The 19,920-nt window shown below is 51.6% G+C and overlaps 1 protein-coding gene across 1 annotated transcript in view; it reads left to right on the forward strand.

Moving 5' to 3' along the window:
* The window catches only part of RIN3 (Ras and Rab interactor 3), a 136,034-nt gene that overhangs the window by 85,231 nt on the left and 30,883 nt on the right, over positions 1 to 19,920 (forward strand). Inside the window, exons 4-5 of the mRNA XM_024982108.2 lie at positions 7,933 to 8,005; positions 15,024 to 15,115. Coding sequence (XP_024837876.1) covers positions 7,933 to 8,005; positions 15,024 to 15,115 — 165 coding nt within the window. The remainder of the gene's footprint in view (positions 1 to 7,932; positions 8,006 to 15,023; positions 15,116 to 19,920) is intronic.

Raw genomic sequence — 19,920 nt, forward strand, 5'->3', positions numbered from 1 at the left:
CCTGGGAACCAACTATACTCCAATAAAAGTTAACTTAAAAAAAAAACAGTAGTGAAGTGCTGAGGCTGACTCCTGCTACAACATGGGCGTGGACAAACACTGACATAATGATGCTGAATGATAGAAGCCAGGCCCACAGGACCACATACTGTATGATTCCATTTATACAAAAAGTGCAAAATAGGCAAATCCATGGGGACAGGAAGTAGATTCGTGGTTTCCAGAAGCTAGGAGGAGGGAGGATTGGAAAGTGACTGCTGACGGGTATTACATTTCTTTGGGGGGATAATGAAAATGTTCTAAAATTGATTGTGGTGATGTTTGCACAAATCGGTGAATATACTAAGACTATCGTGCACTTTAAATTGGTGAGTTGTGTGGTGTGTGAATGATATCTTAATAAAATGGTTTTTTTAAAAAATCCAACATTTGAAAACCTGTCCAATTAGAAAACAGGGAAAGACGTGAATAGACACTTGAGCAGAGCGGATGTGCACAGGAAAGGGCGGTCAGCATCTTTTTGAAACGCAAATTAAAGCCACAATGAACTAACACTCGATACCTAGTGGAATGGCCAAAATAAAAACTAGTGAGCACACCCAGCTGGCCAGGATGGGGAAGAAGCTGCATCGCTGCTGCGTAGCTGGTAGGAATGTGAAATGGTACAGCCACTCTGGAGAGCAGCTTGGCCCTTCCTTTGAAAAACAAAGGATGGACTCCCCATGTGACCCAGCAAATGCACTTGGGGGCATATATCCCAGAGGAAGGAAAGCATATTTTCATGCAGAAACATGGACCTAAAAGTCCCACAGCAGCTTTGTGCATAATCACTAAAAACCAGAAATTCCCAGATGTCCTTCAGTGGGTGAATGACCAAGGTACACCCAGACCATAGGTTACTACTCAGCACTAAAAAGGAACCGGGGTATTGATTCACTCAATAACTTGGATGACCCTTGAGGAAATGAAGCAGAATGGGAAAAGCCAGTCCCAAAGAATATGTCCTGTATGACCCCATTTATATGACATTCAATCATGTGATCAAAGAGATAGAAAACAGATTGTGGTTGCCAAGGGTTGGGGTGGATGTGATATGAAATACCTTGATAGAGGTAGTGATTACAGGCAGCTGGGATTTACACATGGGATAAAATTGCATAGTTCTCTACATACACACATTCATATGCACAAGAGCTAGTATAAACCTGCTAAGCTCTGAATGAGTTCTGTGGATCACACAAAGGTTGGTTTCCTGGTTCAGATCTTGTCCTCTAATTAAGCACCCTGATATTGCCATTGAGGGAAACTGGATGAAAAGTGAAGAGGGCCTCTCTGTTTATCTCTGCAACTTCCTGTGGACCTGTATTTCCAAAGAAAACATTTGCTAAAGAAATAGTTACATAAATATTGGAGAGCTAGCGATGTGCTAAGCACCATGCCTGGTGCTGAGGGTACCATGGAGAACTAAAGATAACGTACACCATTCCTGCCTTGGCAGTTCATTTGTATTACTGAGTGATAAAATGGAATTTCCTAACAAATGAATCTTCCAACAGCTTTTGGTTCTTTGTGGATTACTCGTTTTGATGTTGAGATTGTAAAGACCAGAAGCCAGGCTGCTGTGCGTGGAGCCGGACTCTCCACCTTGTCTTGACTCAGCCTTGATGGTGAGTCAGGAGGAGAAAGGTTTCTTTTTCTCTAGGCAGGGGCAAGTCCCATTGTTGGCACCTGTTGTCAGCTGGGGACATAGCAGATGGGACTAGCTGGTGCTGTTTTTTCTCCTCACTCTTTGAAAGAGAGATGGTTTAGACGGGGGCTGGTCTTTCCCACTGCTCTTTCCACTGAGGAGGCTGGAGGCTGTACACACTGGAGGAGTCACCGCTGCTCAAGTTTTCAGAGGGGAGCAGAGGGAGCCGGCATCCTTGTTGGGAACACCCAGTGGGTGACCCGGGGAGCTTGTCAGCCCTTGCGGGGCTCTGAGGGGAACCAAAGTAGCGTGAACCGAGAGGACTCTGGAGACCACTTAGCTCCTAAGAAACATTTACAGAGAAATTTAGAACATTCGAGAAAAATTTAGAGAATCTTCATTGTTTCTCTGCTTACAAATGTCACATATGCTCATTATAAAAGTGCCAGAAAAACGTAATACAGGAGGTGAAATTCAGTCCACGGTGTGTGTATGCATTTTCTTTTTTTTTCTTAATCATGACTTTGTTGAGATGTATTTACTTCATGTAGTCAGCATCATACAATTCACCCATTTAAAGTGTACGATTCAGTGGCCTTAGGTATATTCAGTTGCCCAGCCTACCAGGGTCAATCTGAGAACATTTTCAACACATCAAAAAAGAAGCCTTGTGTTGTAAAATGTGAATGTACTTAGGCCACTGAGTATTCTTAAAAATTACTAAAATGCTAAATTGTATGTTTTTTATAGTTTATGTGTGCTCAGTCACTCAGTCGTGTCCGACTCTATGATCCTGTGGACTGCAGCCTGCCAGGCCCCTCTGTCCTTGGAATTTTCCATGCAGGAATACTGGAGTGATTTGCCATTTCTTTCTCCAGGGGATCTTCCCGACCCAGGGATCAAATCTGCATCTCTTATGTCTCCTGTGTTGGCAGGCGGATTTTGTGCCACTGCACCATCTGGGAAGCCGTATCATGATAGAATACCCTTTTTGCCAAGCATGCTATACAGAGAAGTTTACAGTCCTTGCCTTCAAGGCAAAAGACAAATGAGGAGGATTAGCAAGGAAGCGCGAAGCTGGGTCCTCCTTGCCTGGGGAGAGAGCAGGAGCAAAGGCCTGGAGGCCAGCAATCCCAAGTCGAGGTGTGGCAGGGTTGGCTCCTCCTGGAGACCAGGGAGAATCTGTTCGGGCCTCTCCTGGCTTCTGGTGACAGCTGGCAACCCTTGGCTTTGGCTGCATCTGCCTCCATTGCACGTGGCTTCTCCTCTCTGTGTCTGTGTCCCAGGTCTTCACCTGTTTTCTTACAAGAACACCCATCATTGGGTTTAGGGCCCACCCCAATCTGGTCAGACCTCATGTGGACTTGATTCCATCCGCCAAGACCCTGTTTCCAAATAAAGTCACACTCGCGGGTACCAGGGGTTAGGATAACAGTCTGTCTTTCTAGGAGACACAGTTCAGCCCACAGCAGACAGGTACTTTATTCACTCTGTTATACAGCTGAAGGGGTTTCCCAGGTGGTGCTAGTGGTAAAGAACATGCCTGTCCATGAAGGAGACATAAGAGGCGCAGGTTTGATCCCTGGGTTCAAATGATGCCTTGGAGAAGGAACTGGCAACCCACTCCAGGATTTTTGCCTGGGAAATCCCATGGACAGAAGAGCCTGTTGGGCTACACAGTCCATGGAGTCACAAAGAGTTGGACATGAATGAAGCAACTGAGCATTCAGGCACACATACAGCTGAAGAAACTGAGGTTCAGGGACGCTAAGCAATCGTGATGGAGACATGTTCACACTCAGGCCATTTGGTCGGGGTGCTGCACACACCCACCAGCCCGTGCAGGACACAGGGCTGTCCTGGAAGCTGAGCGCCAACCCACCCTCTGGAACAAAGGCCTGTCTAGCTCTTACTGATTTGCGTTCACCTGTGCTCCAGAACAATGTGAGGCTGCCTGTCGGGGCTCCTTCATGTCCCAGGTGTCCCTTTGGGCCCCTGGAGGGAGGGCATGAGACCCTGGCCAAGGCACCACGTCCCCCCTCACCCCGCCGAGGCCTCTGCTCCTCTGGGGTCCCTCTGCCAGACAGACTTTTATGTTTTGAACTGTTTATTTATTTCTGTACTTTTATTCGTTTTTGGCTGTGATGAGTCTGTTGCTGCACATGGGCTTTCTCTAGTTGTGGCGAGTTGGGGCTACTCTCTAGTTGGGGGGCACAGGCTTCTCGTTGCATAGCTTCTCGTTGCAGAGCTCTAGCTCTAGAGCGCGTGGGCTTCAGTAGCTGTGGTGCATGGGCTTAGCTGCTCCATGGGATGTTCCTGGACCAGAGATCAAACCCATGTCCCCTGCATTGGCAGGCGGATTCTTAACTAGAATTCTCAACTAGACGAGCAGGGAATCCCCAGTCAGACTTTTAGCAGACATTTATTATCTCCCAAACTGCATACTACATCATGAGAAACGCTGGGCTGGAAGAAGCACAATCTGGAATCAGGATTGCCGGGAGAAATATCAATAACCTCAGATATGCAGATGACACGACCCTTATGGCAGAAAGTGACGAGAAACTAAAAAGCCTCTTGGTGAAAGTGAAAGAGGAGAGTGAAAAGGCTGGCTTAAAGCTCAACATTCAGAAAACTAAAATCATGGCATCTTGTCCCATCACTTCATGGGAAATAGATGGGGAAACAGTGGAAACAGTGTCAGACTTTATATTTTTGGGCTCCAAAATCACTGCAGATGATGATTGCAGCCATGAAATTAAAAGACGCTTACTCTTTGGAAGGGAAGTTATGACCAACCTAGATAGCATATTGAAAAGCAGAGACATTACTTTGCCAGCAAAGGTCCGTCTAGTCAAGGCTATGGTTTTTCCTGTGGTCATGTATGGATGTGAGAGTTGGACTGTGAAGAAAGCTGAGCACCGAAGAATTGATGCTTTTGAACTGTGGTGTTGGAGAAGACTCTTGATAATCCCTTGGACTGCAAGGAGATCCAACCAGTCCATCCTAAAGCAGATCAGTCCTGGGTGTTCATTGGAAGGACTGATGCTAAAGCTGAAACTCCAGTACTTTGGCCACTTCATGTGAAGAGCTGACTCATTGGAAAAGACCCTGATGCTGGGAGGGATTAGGGGCAGGAGGAGAAGGGGACGACAGAGGATGAGATGACTGGATGGCATCACCGACTTGATGGACATGAGTTTGGGTAAACTCCAGGAGATGGTGATGGACAGGGAGGCCTGGCGTGCTGCAATTCATGGGGTTGCGAAGAGTTGGACACGACTGAGCAGCTGAACTGAACTGAACTGAAACTGCATGCCACACATAGGCCCTGCTGCTGCTGCTGCTGCTGCTGCTAAGTCGCTTCAGTCTTGTGCGACCCCATTGACGGCAGCCCACCAGGCTCCACCGTCCTTGGGATTCTCCAGAAAGAACACTGGAGTGGGTTGCCATTTCCTTCTCCAATGCATGAAAGTGAAAAGTGAAAGGGAAGTCGCTGAGTCCTGTCTGACTCTTCGCGACCCCATGGACTGCAGCCCACCAGGCTTCTCCGTCCATGGGACTTTCCAGGCAAGAGTACTGGAGTGGGGTGCCATTGCCTTCTCCAACATAGGCCCTGAGGAGGGCTCAAGTGTGGGCAAAGCCCTGGCCCTGGCAGGCAGGAGCTCCCCTGGGTGTGGCCTTGCTGTGCTATTCCCACGAGCAGGATGGGGAAGTACGAACTGGGGGCTGGGGGTAGGGCAGAAGAGGCCTGGTTACAAAGAAACAAACATGACCTTGATCCGCCCTTGTGCTTTGACAGATCTACTGTTTTCACAGTAAAAAGGGGACTGGGCCACTATATCCAGAACTGTGCGTGGCCCCAGCCACACAAATGGATGAGCCCTGGTCCTTGCTCCTGAGGAAGGGACCAGAGTGGGCGTAAACTAAGTCTAAAGGAACTGTGGGCTTTATAGAAAGTCGTAGGGACACAGGAGAGGAAGGGACTGCTTATCTTAAAGCTTTCATTTGTGTCTGCAAAGGTCAGACCATGTCTCAATGGTGAAGGAAAACTGCTCATTGTTGAGCAGGCCCGGTATAAAGAAGCTAGGCTTTTTGCGTGCATCACCACTAATTCCTCTTGAAGGATTCATGAGAAAGGTCTTAACTCCAGTTTACAGATGGAGCATCCACTCTACCTCTCCCAGCAACCGGAAATCTTTTGACCCCAGCCTATAAATGGCACCCCACTCCAGTACTCTTGCCTGGAAAATAACATGGACAGAGGAGCCTTGTGGGCTACAGTCCATGGGGTCGCAAAGAGTCAGACACAACTGAGCAACTTCACTTTCACTTTCCCTTGGTCAGTTGGTGCTGCTAAGGTCCGTGATGCACGGATGTGCCACTAGGTGGTGCTGTGGACCACCTCATGTCCATTCATTCACAAAGGGTGGTAATTCCATGCCCTGATGTTTCTCTGACTTGTTATTTATGGGCATCTTGCCAGTACCTCCAAGAACTGTAACCTACTTAATGTTTTTCTTTAAACTCTCTTGTAAAATTTTTATATCTATCCTAATGAGAGACCATGATCTCTTTGCTATAAATAAATGATGAATGTAATTCCCTGGTGGCTCAGGCAGTAAAGAACCCGCCTGCAGTGCAAACCCAGGGAGATCTGGGTTTGATCCCTGAGTCGCGAAGATCCTCTGGAGGAGGACATGGCAACCCAGTCCAGTATTCTTGCCTGGAGAATCCCCATGGTCAGAGGAGCCTGGCGGGCTACAGTCCATGGGGTCACAAAGAGTCACACAGGACTGAGTGACTAAGCACGATCTTTTTAAAAAAATCATGTTAACTGTTTAGAACAGTGCAGTAGCATATAGAAAGAAGGAAAGTATTAAAATAAAGTTATTAGAACAAAACATGTTGGTTTGCGTATCGTAGATCACCAGTGCAGCAGAATGCTGTCCTAGGCTTTGGAAGCAGGCTGCAGTCAGCTAGACACAAGAGTGCTTAGTGTTGGAAGGGCTCTTCCCTTTGCACGTAGAGGAACTGGGGTACTGAGAGGGGAAGGGGCAAACCCATAGTCATACTGTCTACCTCAAGATTGGAGCCAGACCTGGGACCCAGCTCTAGCCTTATACCTACCTCCACCCCGTGGATGCTCAGAAGAACCTGAGGAAGTTGGAAATGAAGTGTGAGGCACACATGTTTCTTGGCCCTCTGATGCCCGGGAAAGTTCACTGTGGGTCCCACGTGCAGAGAGCATCACTTGTCGGGTGCATGGGGCCCTGGGATGAGAGTCAGGCGGCGTGGGGGTGGGCGGCTGCCAAGACCCCTGGTGAGCAGCTCAGCATCTCTGGGCCCCTGGCCCTGGTACTCTGCTGCAGGGCATGGTGTGGTACCATGCTCTCCTCTGGGCAGTCCACCCTGGCTTCGGGCCCTGACTGCCACATCCTGGCACCCTGCCACTCCATGGAGCCACATCCACCCAGGATGGGCTCTCTCTCCCTTAATCCCTCTTCCTTGTCAGAGCTGGAAAATATGGGTGTCACCCTCCCTCTTGGGTTACTTGTGCAGCCAAATCAAGTGAGGTTCTGACAGGCCCAGGGATTCTTGGGCTAAAGGCCAGTGGCCGCACTGGACCAAGGAATCTCCTGGAAGCTAAAGCAGAACAGGGACAAACCATCCTCTGCTGGCCCCCACAGTCCTCAGAATTGTCAAGTGGAGATGACCCTGAATGTTTAATTCGGGACGTTTTCAAGTTCTGCTTTTACAATCTAGAATCTTCAGTGTTATTTCACTCAAAATGGTGCATGTGTTACTAGTTAACACCAGTTGCTGTAATAAAGAGGCCCCTGAAATCTTGGGCTTCCCTGGTGGCTCAGGTGGTAAGGAATCCGCCTGCAATGTGGGAGACCTGGGTCTGATCCCTGGGTTGGGAAGATCCCCTGGAGAAGGGAAAGGCTACCCATTCTAGTATTCTGGCCTTGAGAACTCCATGGACTACAGTCCATGGGGTTGCAAAGAGTCGGACACAACTGAGCGACTTTCACTAAAATCTCAGGATTAGCACCACAGAAGTTCACGTCTCTCCTCCCTATGGCCCAATGGGCTGCTGATGTATTTGTGACTGCAGCAGGCTGGGCCCTGCAGCAGGTGCCGTGACCCACAAGTGAGCACAGGGCAGACCCACCCTCCCTAGGGACACCCCCTCTCCTCTGACAGGGACACTCATCCAAGCCTCTGTCCTCTCTCCTCAGTACTGTACCTGGAAGGCTCGGTTCTTGTGTTTGAGGACATCTTCAGACTGATCGCATTCTACTGTGTCAGTAGGTGAGTATTCCTGGCCCCACAGGAGGGCATCTCATGGCAACAGATGTGCATGCATCTTGGGTGGGGGCAGGGGTGTCACAGGGGAGCCCCCAGGGGAAGGGTGCAGCCCACAGGATGCAGAGAGGGGGCAGTCCCTTGGCTTCGCCCTCGTACCCATGAAAGGGGGGGGCAGTGCTGGCTCTCCTGCTTTCTTTCTTTAAAGGTCCCCCCTCACCTCCACCTGCCCCCTTGGCTCACTGCCCATCACCATCTTGTCTTCCAGCTTTCACGACAGCTTGGGGTGGGTCCTGTGCTGACCTGACCCGCCCTGTTGGAGGAGTTCTAGAAGGAACTTCCTGTAGGGGCAACAGGAAGGGCTGATACTCTTCATGGGAGAAAGCGTGTGATTTTTGAAGCAGCTGCTGGGTGGAGTGTGTGTCTGTAACCACCCTCAGAACTGCTCTGTTCATTCAGAACTGGTTGCAGGTCAACAGGAATTTAAAAATACATTTTGGTGCCCAGAAGCCAATGGCTTACGCTACAGGGATTTGACCAGGGCTGGGCAGGATGTCTTGGGCCCAGGGCCCCCAGGCTCACCTCTCCCTGCTTCAAAGAGACCATTCATGCTGCCTTCACTCAACCCAGGACAGCCCTCCCACCTACCAGGACCCTCCTGGGCCCGGTGGGCAGAATTGAGATGCTGATAATAAGATGCTAACCGCTCCTGCCTGTAGGGGGCTCTCCAGGTACTCAATGAGGTGCTAGGGTTTTATATCCGTTATTTTCTTAAATCTTGCCAACAGTTCCACCCCGTTAAGTGCTCTTGTTAGTCCACCACCTCCCCGGGTTTTTTTGACTGCTCTATGCAGGACATGGGATCTTAGATCCCCAACCAGGGATCCAACCTGTGCCCCCCGCCATGGAAGTGTGGAGTCTTAACCACTGGGGTGCTCTTGTTAGTTCCATTTTACAGATGAGGAAGCTGAGACTAGAGAAGTAAGTTGCTCAGGGTCATGAACCTGGTAAATAGCAGGGTGGAGATTCAAAGCGGAGTGCCAAGGCCCGTGGTCTTTGCTACAGCCGTCCCCCTGTGTACATTCTCCAGTGATTCTGATGATCTAGCATGTCCTTCTAGGCCCACAAAGCTGAGCATCAGGGCTCCCTGGCCCTTTGTACGTTATGACAGGTCAGGTTCTCAGAGTCAGGCCCTTTCCTGTTCTGAGAAGTTCTACCTTAGTGGAGATGACAGCCTAGAGTTTGGCCCAAGATAGATGCTTCCAGTGAGTGAATAAATGAATGAATGGTGACGTAATTGCAGAGCTCAGAATTTGAGCTAATCTTTCTGTCTCAACTTTCTCTCCTGTAAAATGAGAACACCACCCATGCTGTAGATGCTGGAGAAAGAAATGAGATAAAGGGACAGCATAGTACTGACACCCAGGAGGTGCTCTGGTTCTGATTCCGTGGGTTGGGCCACAGGAAGGTGTGCTCGGGTGGTGACGTCATCTGTATGAAGCGAGATCCGGAGCCGTGGTCACCAGACACCACTGTCTCCTCCCACCCGCTCCTCCTCTGGCTGCTGTTTCTCCACGTTCCAGAAAAGCAGATGCTTTTCACCTGCCCTCCGACACTCAGGCAACCCACTGGAAGGTCACAAGGCTCAGAGGCTGGAACTCCTGTGTTTGAGGGGAAGGGGCATCAGCTCCAAGGCCACCTCTCGGGAGTGAAAGTTGCCAAGGAAGGGCCGTCGACTAGGAGTGGAGAGCCCATTCCTGGCTGTGTGACCTTGGGCAAATCCCCCGACTTTTCCCGGCCCCAGTCACCTCACGTGTCAAGGGGATCCAAGACAGAACCCCAGAGTGCTAGAGCTGTGTTCCTCTGTGAGGTCTGAACAAGCAGCCATCTTCAGAACCAAGTGCCCAGAGGTCACGGGAGGCGAGCCAGAGATGCAGATTTTAGGTGCCTTTGTGTTCCCGGCAGGGCCTTGCACAGAGGGGCGTTCTGAGATCTGCTAAAGCACAAGCTGGAATCAAAATTGCAGGGAGAAATATCAATAACTTCACATATGCAGATGACACCACCCTTATGGAGAAAATGAAGAGGAACTAAAAAGCCTCTTGATGAAAGTGAAAGAGGAGAGTGAAAAAGTTGGCTTAAAGCTCAACGTTCAGAAAACTAAGATCATGGCATCTGGTCCCATTACTTCATGGGAAATAGATGGGGAAACAGTGGAAACAGTGTCAGACTTTATATTTTTGGGCTCTAAAATTACTGCAGATGGTGATTGCAGCCATGAAATTAAAAAACGCTTACTCCTTGGAAGGAAAGTTATGACCAACCTAGATAGCATATTCAAAAGCAGAGACATTACTTTGCCAACAAAGGTCCGTCTAGTCAAGGCTATGTTTTTTCCAGTAGTCATGTATGGATGTGAGAGTTGGACTGTGAAGAAAGCTGAGCACCAAAGAATTGATGCTTTTGAACTGTGGTGTTGGAGAAGACTCTTGAGAGTCCCTTGGACTACAAGCATATCCAACCAGTCCATTCTAAAGGAGATCAGTCCTGGATGTTCTTTGGAAGGAATGATGCTGAAGCTGAAACTCCAGTACTTTGGCCACCTCATGCGAAGAGTTGACTCATTGGAAAAGACTCTGATGCTGGGAGGAATTGGGGTCAGGAGGAGAAGGGGACGACAGAGGATGAGATGGCTGGATGGCATCAACGACTCGATGGACATGAGTTTGGGTGAACTCCGGGAGTTGGTGATGGACAGGGAAGCCTGGCGTGCTGCAATTCATGGGGTCACAAAGAGCCGGACACAACTGAGCGACTGAACTGAACTGAAACACCCAGGTGATACAGGCCAGTCCTGAGACAGAGCCTGCTCCCTGATGGGCCCTCAGGGCCCCTGTGGCCTCGGCACCTGTCCACTGAGCACAGTCCCTGCAAGAGCGAGGACCAGCCCTGGTTCGGTCACATGGGCTCATGAAGGCCCATGTGGTCCACCACAGCCCGTCCTTGGGGTGGGAGGGCATAGATTTGGCTTCACGGTGTCCGCCCCAAACCTCACTGGAACTCTGATGCTCCTGGCTGGATGGTAGATAGTGTGAGAGTTCTAGAGAGTCTGAGTCCCATAGTCACCCAGGGAGCTGGTTAACACTTCCAGGGCCCACCCTGGGGATTCTGACTAGCTGGCTGGGAGTGGGGCACAGGAATCTGCATTTATAACACACACACAATCCACATTTATAACACACACACACACAATCTGTATGTATAACACACACACAATCCACATTTATAACACACATGCATAATCTGCATTTATAACATACACACAATCCACATTTATAACACACACACAATCTGTATTTATAACACACACAATCTACATTTATAACACACACACACAATCTGCATTTATAATAAGCCTGTCTGCAAACCAAGGTTTGGGAACCGCTCCTAAGAAAAGGATACTAACAGTTAGCTGAGGGCCCCCGGGGGCAAACTTGGAGAGGAGAACCATGGGCAGGGGGCATTCAAGGGCCTCCCCGAAGGAGGAAGTAGCAGGGCAGTGGGGTGCAGGACGGGGACAGGAGAGAAGTCCTGCCAGGGTCCAGTGCCAGGTGCCTGGCCTCAGTGGATCCCTCTCTCCAGCAGCTCCGGAGCACAAAGCAGACCTTGGGGTCCACCATAAGCCATGGGGCTGGACTTCTGTGCCCCCAAGCCAGCACGCCCAGGCACGTGTGGCTCTCTGTAGGGCCACTGGAGCAGGCGCTGAGGCTCCAGTATGCCAGGACAAGCCTCTGGGGGTCATGGGTGCCGGCCCTCAGGAGCAAACTCCTCAGAGGCTGGACGATGGGTGCAGAGCTGGTAAAAAACACTGAAGTGTCTGGAGGGGGCGGCAGCAGTGACTGCTCCAGTCAGCTCTGTGGACCAGGCGTCTGTTGAGTCGGGCTTACACTGGGTGCTGCCCACAGAGCTCTCTCTAACCTGAACGGTGCTGCAGGGTGGGGCAGGGGGTGTTATCACTACAGACCCACTTCATGAGGCTTGTGACCCTTGTCCCATGCTGTGCCGAGGATCAGACCTTTGCAAGGAGCTTAGCAGAGCCCCTGGTCTGGAATGAATCCTCCAGGAGGCATCAAGCATGTTCTTCTTGCTGTTATAAATGAAGATGCTGCAGCTGGAGTTGGCCAGCCTCGGTTCACCCAGCTCAGTTCTGAGCCAGGTCTGAACCCCAGGTTGTCTGACTGCCGAGCCCAGCTGCCTCTGCCCGGCATACAGGGCCAGGCCCGTGGTCCAGAGGACGCGGGTCTGCTTTCTCTCCAGCAGCAGCTTCTCCCCTTCCATGTGCAGGGAGTCTAGGCCCTCTTGGTGAGAGGGGTGACACTGATGGCCAGGCAAAGAAGGGCAGGAAGAGAATTCGGGTAGAGGACACAGCGTGGGCGAAGGCCTGGCAGCGGGCCTGCTGCAGGTTGCTTGGCAATGGCTTCCTGGGAAGAGCTGGACATGTGGGTGGGGGATAAGGTGCCTGGAAGGCCTGAAACGCCGAGCCCAGGAGCTGCATGCAGGGCTTCCTTCCCTGGTGCTGGGAGTTGCTGCAGCTCACAGATGGATTGCATTTGAGCAGAACCACATGGCTGCAGAGGCTGGGAGGCTGAAACAAGGGGAATGTGGATACCAGCTGGGCTCTGCAGCCACCCAGACCCCAGGCAGGGGATGGGGAACCAGGCGGGGTAGGGGCGGTCACTGCAGGGAGGAGTGGGGAGGCAGGAGGAGCCTGGGGAACCGTCGGGGCTCTTATCGTGGGCACAGGCGCATAAGCAGGCGTGATGGTTCCTGAAGCACATTCTACATACCAGATGCTCTGCCAAGCCCCTTTTCAAGGATGGCAAGCTCTGATCCTCAGTACAGCCTGGGGTCAGGAGTCAGTAGCCTTGTGAAATGGGTGCCATTAACCGAAATGAAGAAGTAGGGAGCCCCTTGGTCCTCCTGCCCTCTCTAGGAGGTGGCCAGGCACCCAGTGTTGTGACGAGGCTGTCATCCTCCACTGGGCAGCTGGGGGAGGTGGGCTGGGCCTCTTCTCTGAAGGAAGCTGTTACCACTGTGTCTGGAGCTGCCTTCACAGCCGCCTGGACCAGGAGCCACGGTCTTGCCTTCTGAGTCCTGGTTAGGGGGACAGGAGGACAGAGGAAAGGAGCCTGACCACACAGTTCAGAGGCCCCGAAGCACCCTTGACTGGAGCTCCCAGCAGGAGGGGAAGAAACAAGTTCCCGCTAGGTGCTCCCCTGCTGTGCTGCATGGTTTCTATAGTAACCCCATAAGCGAGCATCATGTCCCCTGTCCAACCAGGAGATGGAATGACACCCACCAGGAATGGCAGAGCTGGGGTTTACCAGTGTCCTCGATTCCAGAATTCATGCTGGTTTTTTCTTTCTCCCTCTCACTTAAAGAGATTCTTTTAATGGAAAGGAATTCATGCTTTCCCCTCTACTTTCCTTTTGAAAGTGGTTGACTTTCAAAACCACAGAAGTCACCCGGGACGTGTGAGGAGATGGAGCCAGGAGGCATGGAGGGGATGCAGACATGGTCTCATAGCCTTCCATTCTGGAAGCGCTCCCCAAGTCGCCCCAAAATTTATAGGACCTGGACAGGGTGGGGGTGAGTGCCAAACCCTATGGGAAAGAGAAAGCTAGCCTGTGTGAGCTAATAAGGTATTAATAATATACATGGTGCCTGGTACTTTTAATCCATGGCCCACAACCCACTAGGAGGTAATAGTAGAAGAAAATGTATTTGGCCTTAGTTTAGGTTCTGGACACAGAATTCTTAAATTCTTGGAATTTCCTGAGTTGACAGGGGTGTCTCTTGTTATTCATAATGAGCCCACTTCTGTCACACCTGCGTTATGCAAACCCATAAACAGGAGAGGCCCCTAGACAGCCTCAGGATGGGGCTGGTCACCAGGAAGACCAGTGACCAAGGCGGGGAACTTCCAGCCCCACCCGCCCACCTCCCAGCTGATGGACACTTCGAGGCGCTGGGAAGTGCCGTGTCCAGAGAGGAGCTCCAGTGGAGGGGAGCTCCTTGCCCTGACCTTGCCTGTGTGCTTCTTCCATCCAGCTATTCCTGGGCTGCATCCTTACAGTGAGCCAGGAAATGTAAGTGTTGCCCTGAGTCCCGTGAGCTGTTCCCAGCAAACTGTCAAGCCTGAGGAAGGGGTCATGAGAACCCCTGACTTACAGCCTGTTGCTCAGAAGTACAGGTGACCTGGGACTGGCGTCCGAAATGGTGGGGCTGAGTCCTTAGCCTATATTAAGGAGTAGTTAGTTAGTGCTAGTTCCAGGCAGTTAGCGTCAGAATTAACTTGTAGGACATCCCTTTGTTGTCCAGAAAATTGGAGGATCGTTTTAGATAACATCCCAGAGGGGATCATAAAGGCCCTCTCTGATCTGTTTCCCCATCTGTACAATAAAGGGGGGCAGGGTGTATAGGCCTCTTCTGGGGGGTCTCTGAAGCGATCCCGGGATGAACTGCCATTCAGACCAAAGGCAGCAGATAGAGCTGGCGGACTGTGTTGTTGGGGGCGCCTGTGTGCTCGACGGAAGCTGTGCGCTCACGGTTTCGGGGGGAAGCAGGAGGTAGGGTCTGTCTGTGCACCTGCTGCACACCTTAGTGTGGAATGGCAAGGCTCGGAGGGCCGGAGGGGGTGGGTCCCTTACCTTCCCCAGAATAGCTCCTGTAGAGGAAGCTGCGTGGGCTTCCCCTCCACGCACCATCCCTCACCATGACCAAGGAAGGTCTCAGCATCTCTGGGTCCAGTGGAGACACAGGACTGGGACCCGACCGGTTGCTCCCTCAGCCTTAGGACTCCATCCTTTGGCTCCAGGGAAGTTTCCAGTCTGTGGCGATTGCAGCAGCCAGCGGGGTTGCCGGATTCTTCCTCCATGGGCTGTGGATTGGGAGGTGGCAGGGCTGAGACTGGACACACGGAACCCGCCCCAGACTTGACCTCCGACCCCTCGTGTCTCCGCAGAGATTTATTGCCCTTCACGCTGAGGCTGCCCCGGGCCATCCTCGAAGCCCGCAGCTCCACAGACCTCGAGATCGTCTCCAATCTGGGCCTGGGTAAGTCCCCTCCGGGGTCAGAGCAGGAGACCAGGCTGTAGTAGGACCGGGGATCCCGAGGGGCCTTTCAGGCTGAGCCCAAGCTGGATCCTGAGTCCTAGCTCCCAAGGGACCACCTGCTCCCCTGCCCCAGGTGCCGAGCCCCCAGCAGGGAGACACTCCCACTTTTCAGAGTGGCTGCTTTAACAGCTGTCAGGGGGTCTCATGCACAGCCTTGCTGGGTCTGAGGGAGCGGGGGCTGGTTAGGGCCCACACAGGCTGACCTGGCGTCAGAATGTGACCTGAGAGAAGCCAAACCAAACACCAGGGTCCGTCTCAGCATGACCGTGATCATTAACTGAAGGTGCCCCCCGCCCCCTTGGCCTGCTCCCTACCCAACCACGTGACTTAGCACACCCACCCTGCCACTTACCCTTCTGACCTTTTGAGGGATTTGGGGTAGGGGGTAGTAAAAGACAAGAGTGTTTCTGATCCCAGCCCTTCTACGTAATAGTAAGAAGAGCTCACACTTCCTGGGCCCTTTCCATGCGATGGGCTTCACTGAGTCAGCACTGACCTCTGACATGGCCTCACCATGCTGGCCCTTCTCTGGAAGCCCATGCTTCCCAAAGCTGGAGCCGCCAGGAAGCCAGGCCGGCCACCCCTGCAGGCCCCCATCTTAGGCAGAGGCCAGGTCACATTATGAACAAAGCAGTTAATGAGTCCTTATCAAGACTAAGCCGCTCAGGGAATATAGTCAATATTTTATAATAACTTTAATGGAGTATTATTGTCTATAAAAATTTTGAATCATGATATTGTGCACCTAAAACTAACATATTGTAAATCAACTAAATGTCAACTTTAAAAAAAAAGAAAACTCAGACTTCCCTGCTGTTCCAGTGGTTGAGAAGCCACCTGCCAATGCAGGAGGTGCAGGTTCAATCCCTGGTCTGGAAGATTCCACGCGGTGGGAGGGAACTAAGCCCATGAAACCACAGCTACTGAGCCCATGCTCCACAAGAGAAGCCCCTGCAGTGAGAAGCCCGCACAGCGAAACTAGAGAAAACCCACACATAGCAACAAAGACCCAGCACAGCCCAAAATAAATTAATTAAAAAATTTTAAAAGGCCAAACCATACCCAGGAACCTGCACTACATATGGCTGAGCCCACTGGTACATTTTCAGCAGTGCTGGTCAAATGGAAGAAAGGTTGGTGGAGCGGGCAGGACCAAGGCATAGATGAAACTAGAGGCAGACCTGGGATCCGAGGAGATGCCCCTTGTTCTCAGGCCCATCACTGTCCACCCCCCAGGGGGCCGCTGGACAACAGAGAAAGAGCTGCCACAAGGCGGCTCATGGTCAAAGGCCAGGAAGTAGGAGGAGTGCAGGCCCTCGGGTTTAATGCGCGATAACCATGCTCTAACCTCTTCACCTGCGTTGACTCATCAGATCTCCAGACAGCCCAGTACAGCAGGTTGTAATATCGTGATGCCCACTTTATGACAGAGAAAACAGACATGAGGAGTTGAGTGACGTGTCTAGGGTCACGGGATCCACGGAGGGCTGGGTGGTTAGGCTCCAGCCTCCACCCGCCAGCTCGTGGTGCCCCGTCACTCTATCCGGGTTCTCCTAGGTCTGGTTGACCCAGTTCATAAACTTTGGGGCCAGTTTGCAGTTGATGTTGGGAATAAACACTAAGCTTGGGCCTCAGACTTTATACTTGCTGGGCTCTTACTCTTCCAGAAGCTTGGGTGTGGGATAGGTGTGTGTGTGTGTGTGTATGCTCAGTCGTGTCTATTTGCAACTCCATGGCCTGTAGCCCTCCAGGCGCCTCTGTCCATGGGATTTCCCAGGTAAGAATACTGGAGTGGGTTGCTGTTTTCTTCTCCAGGGTATCTTCCCAGCCCAGGGCTCGAACCCACATCTCCTGCGTTGGCAGGTGGATGCTTTACTGCTAAGCCACCTGGGAAGTCCATGGGATGGGTGAGCGTCTGGTAACTCATACAGTCCAAACGACACCCCTCCCGAGGGCTAAAACGGCAGAGGTGACACTTGCCCTGCACTCTCTTGGCGCTGTCTTGGGTAATCCTTGCAGTCCCATTTTAAAGATAGAAAATCAAGTCTTAGCACGGCCAGGAAACTTGTCCAAGATGCTCCAGGCATCGAGGAGCACGGCTGGGAAGTACACCGAGAGCTTTCTGACTCCCAGCACAGCTCTCCGCTGCCCCTTGGCTGTACCTCGTGAGCGTCTCAGTTGTTTGTGCAATGAGCAGTTGCTGGCTGACTTTGAGGTCAAGTTCAAGGGCAAGTGAGATGCATGCCCTCCATCTGGGAGGCTTACCACCGAAAGGAGGGTTGGTTTGCAGCCTCACTGCAGGTGGGTTGAGGCAGGTGCCCCTGGGATCCAGTGCCCCAGGGACCCCCAGGTTTCTCTCACCTGGGGATGGATGTGGAAGACAAGCTGCTCCTGTAGGGAGAACCATATTCCTTTCTGGAATCGACAAGCCCTTCTATCCGGGCAAGCTTGACCTCTTGGGCAGGTTGAGGACGTGAGCGGGGAGGGGCCTCTGAGAAGCAGCTGGCAGTTCAGGTCGTGTGTCAGCGTCCGCTTCCTTGAGAAGTGGATTTAAATGAAACCTGAGGACATTGCAGCTTAGAAACCAGAGGGTTCTGATCAGGCCTGGTGTCCCCAAGGGCTGAAGCACGGAAGTGAGGCTCACCAGGATAAGTTTTTCCTGGAGCCGAGGAAGGGCTAATTTTTCTGTTCATCCCCAGAAAGGATAGAGACCCAGAGCTGAAAGGGCATGTCCCATCAGAGACCAGAAGCCTTGGCTCTGAGATGTGCAGACCGCCCCGGCCTTCAGCTGCAGCAGCGGTGACGAATAAGCAAAGATAAGGGCCGGACGCCCCAGGCACGGTGCCCAGCGCATCACACATTCTAAGCAAGGCACTCTGTGGCAAAGAAGTGAAACCAACTCAAAATAGCTTAAGATAAAAGAGGATTTAGTAAAAGGAGGCCAGGGAATCTCCGTGATAGGAGCAGAGGGTCCACCCAGCTTTGCAGGCAGCGGATGCTCTTCTCCGCACACAGCTCAGCCTCCTTAACCCCTGGTTCCCGCTCCCAACTCCTCCATCCGTGGGGCTCTGACATCTGCCCCCACGTACCGATCTGATGACCTTGTCTTTGGAATACGTTTATGAGGCATTTGTGCTTTCTGTAACTAGTATCAGCAATGTTTCTTTTTCTGGCACTCTACTCACTTTTTACAAAATGAATCGAGTGTCATAAATATCCAGATCGTTGCACAAGCCTGCTGTTCAGACAGAGATGATGGTGCTGAAATAGGGTTATTGACTCACAAGCTCAGTACCATGTGATTGCCCAAAATGTTTGCTCCTGAGCTGATATAGGAAAGTCTGAGCCTGGCCTTGGAAAAGCCAGCATTCAAAAGGGTTCTGTAGGTAGAAGCTTGGGACCACAGAATTAACACAGGGAGCAGTTCACTAAACTGCGTGCAGTTAATTCTTCTCAGTACAAAAGGAATCTAGAGAAAGCAAGTTAGACTTGCAGAGGTTCTCAGACATGTTCGCAGTGAGTATATGTTTTATATTTCTAAAATATGTTTAAAAAGAGAATATGTGCTATAACTCTTCCAAGTTGGCCTGTAACTTGCTTTTGCCTTTATGTTATACAATGAGAACTTTCCTAGTTGTCAAAAATTCATTGGAAAGTCCAGTTTGAATGATTGTCTTAACAGCCCACCTTTGGGATATCACAGAAACATTCTCCCACTGATCTCAGACTTTCTAGCAGTTTCCATGGCATCTGGAACACTTGGCTGCCTTTATTCATGCCCTCTTCATTCTGCCAGTAGCCTGGGGTTTCTCAAGTGTGAAACCTTTGTCACACTTGTCCTCAGGGTCTAGAGCCCAGCACCTGGCCTGGCCAAGGCCCTCTGAGGACTATAGGTGTGGACGCCTGGCAGGAGGCATCTCCAGTTGAGACTCAGGAGGCCACAGGGCCAGCAGGACGTCGGCCACAGTCTGGGGGCGGCACACAGGAGGAGAGGGCTCGGGCCCTTAGGGGAACTGCGGCCCCTGAGCCGAGGTTGGCCCGGTGCCGCTAGGCGCAGACGCCCACGGCCGCAACCAACCACTATGATTGCACGACAGCCTTCCGCTTCTCCCCTGGCCTTGGCATTCTGCAGAGAAAGTTACCTACTTCCTTTTTTCAAAAAAAAAAAGCATGAAGACTTGAGTTCCCTAATAGGCCCCCAGACCCCAGGGTGTAGCTCCTTGGATCCCAGCTCTCCCACCTCTCAGAGCGGCCTTGGCTTTGAGGCCTCTGCCCTGCGGGGTGTAACCACCAGGCCTATCTTAGGGGCAGGGGAGTAGTTCCCAGTCACCCAGCCCCTGGACATATTTCCCTGAACCCCACGTCTCTTCCACTTGTGTAGAAATGCAGATCTGAGTGGTGGAAAGTGTGTTCTTTTTTCCTTTGTGATGCCCGCCCTGCCGCCCACCTGCTGCCCACCCCCACGCCACCCCTGCCCCCCGCCACTGCTGTCCTGAGGTGGGTGGTCTGGCTGGTGGTCCATTACTTACAGAGCTCTTTGCTCTCCTTTTTGCCTTTCACCTCTCATTTTCTCACTTCTTTACTCCTTGTCTTTAGACACCCTCCCAGGCCCAGGCTGAAACCAGAGGACAGTCCTAGGGTTGGTCTGTCTCATCAGTGTGCACCAGGGCAGGGGAGCCAGGGGAGTGTAGGTGTGGCCTGAAAGTGTCAGGAAAGCTCCACCAAACTGGTGACATTTGACTTGG

Source organism: Bos taurus, chromosome 21 (genome assembly GCF_002263795.3).
Source record: "Bos taurus isolate L1 Dominette 01449 registration number 42190680 breed Hereford chromosome 21, ARS-UCD2.0, whole genome shotgun sequence".
Taxonomy (NCBI): Eukaryota; Metazoa; Chordata; class Mammalia; order Artiodactyla; family Bovidae; genus Bos; species Bos taurus.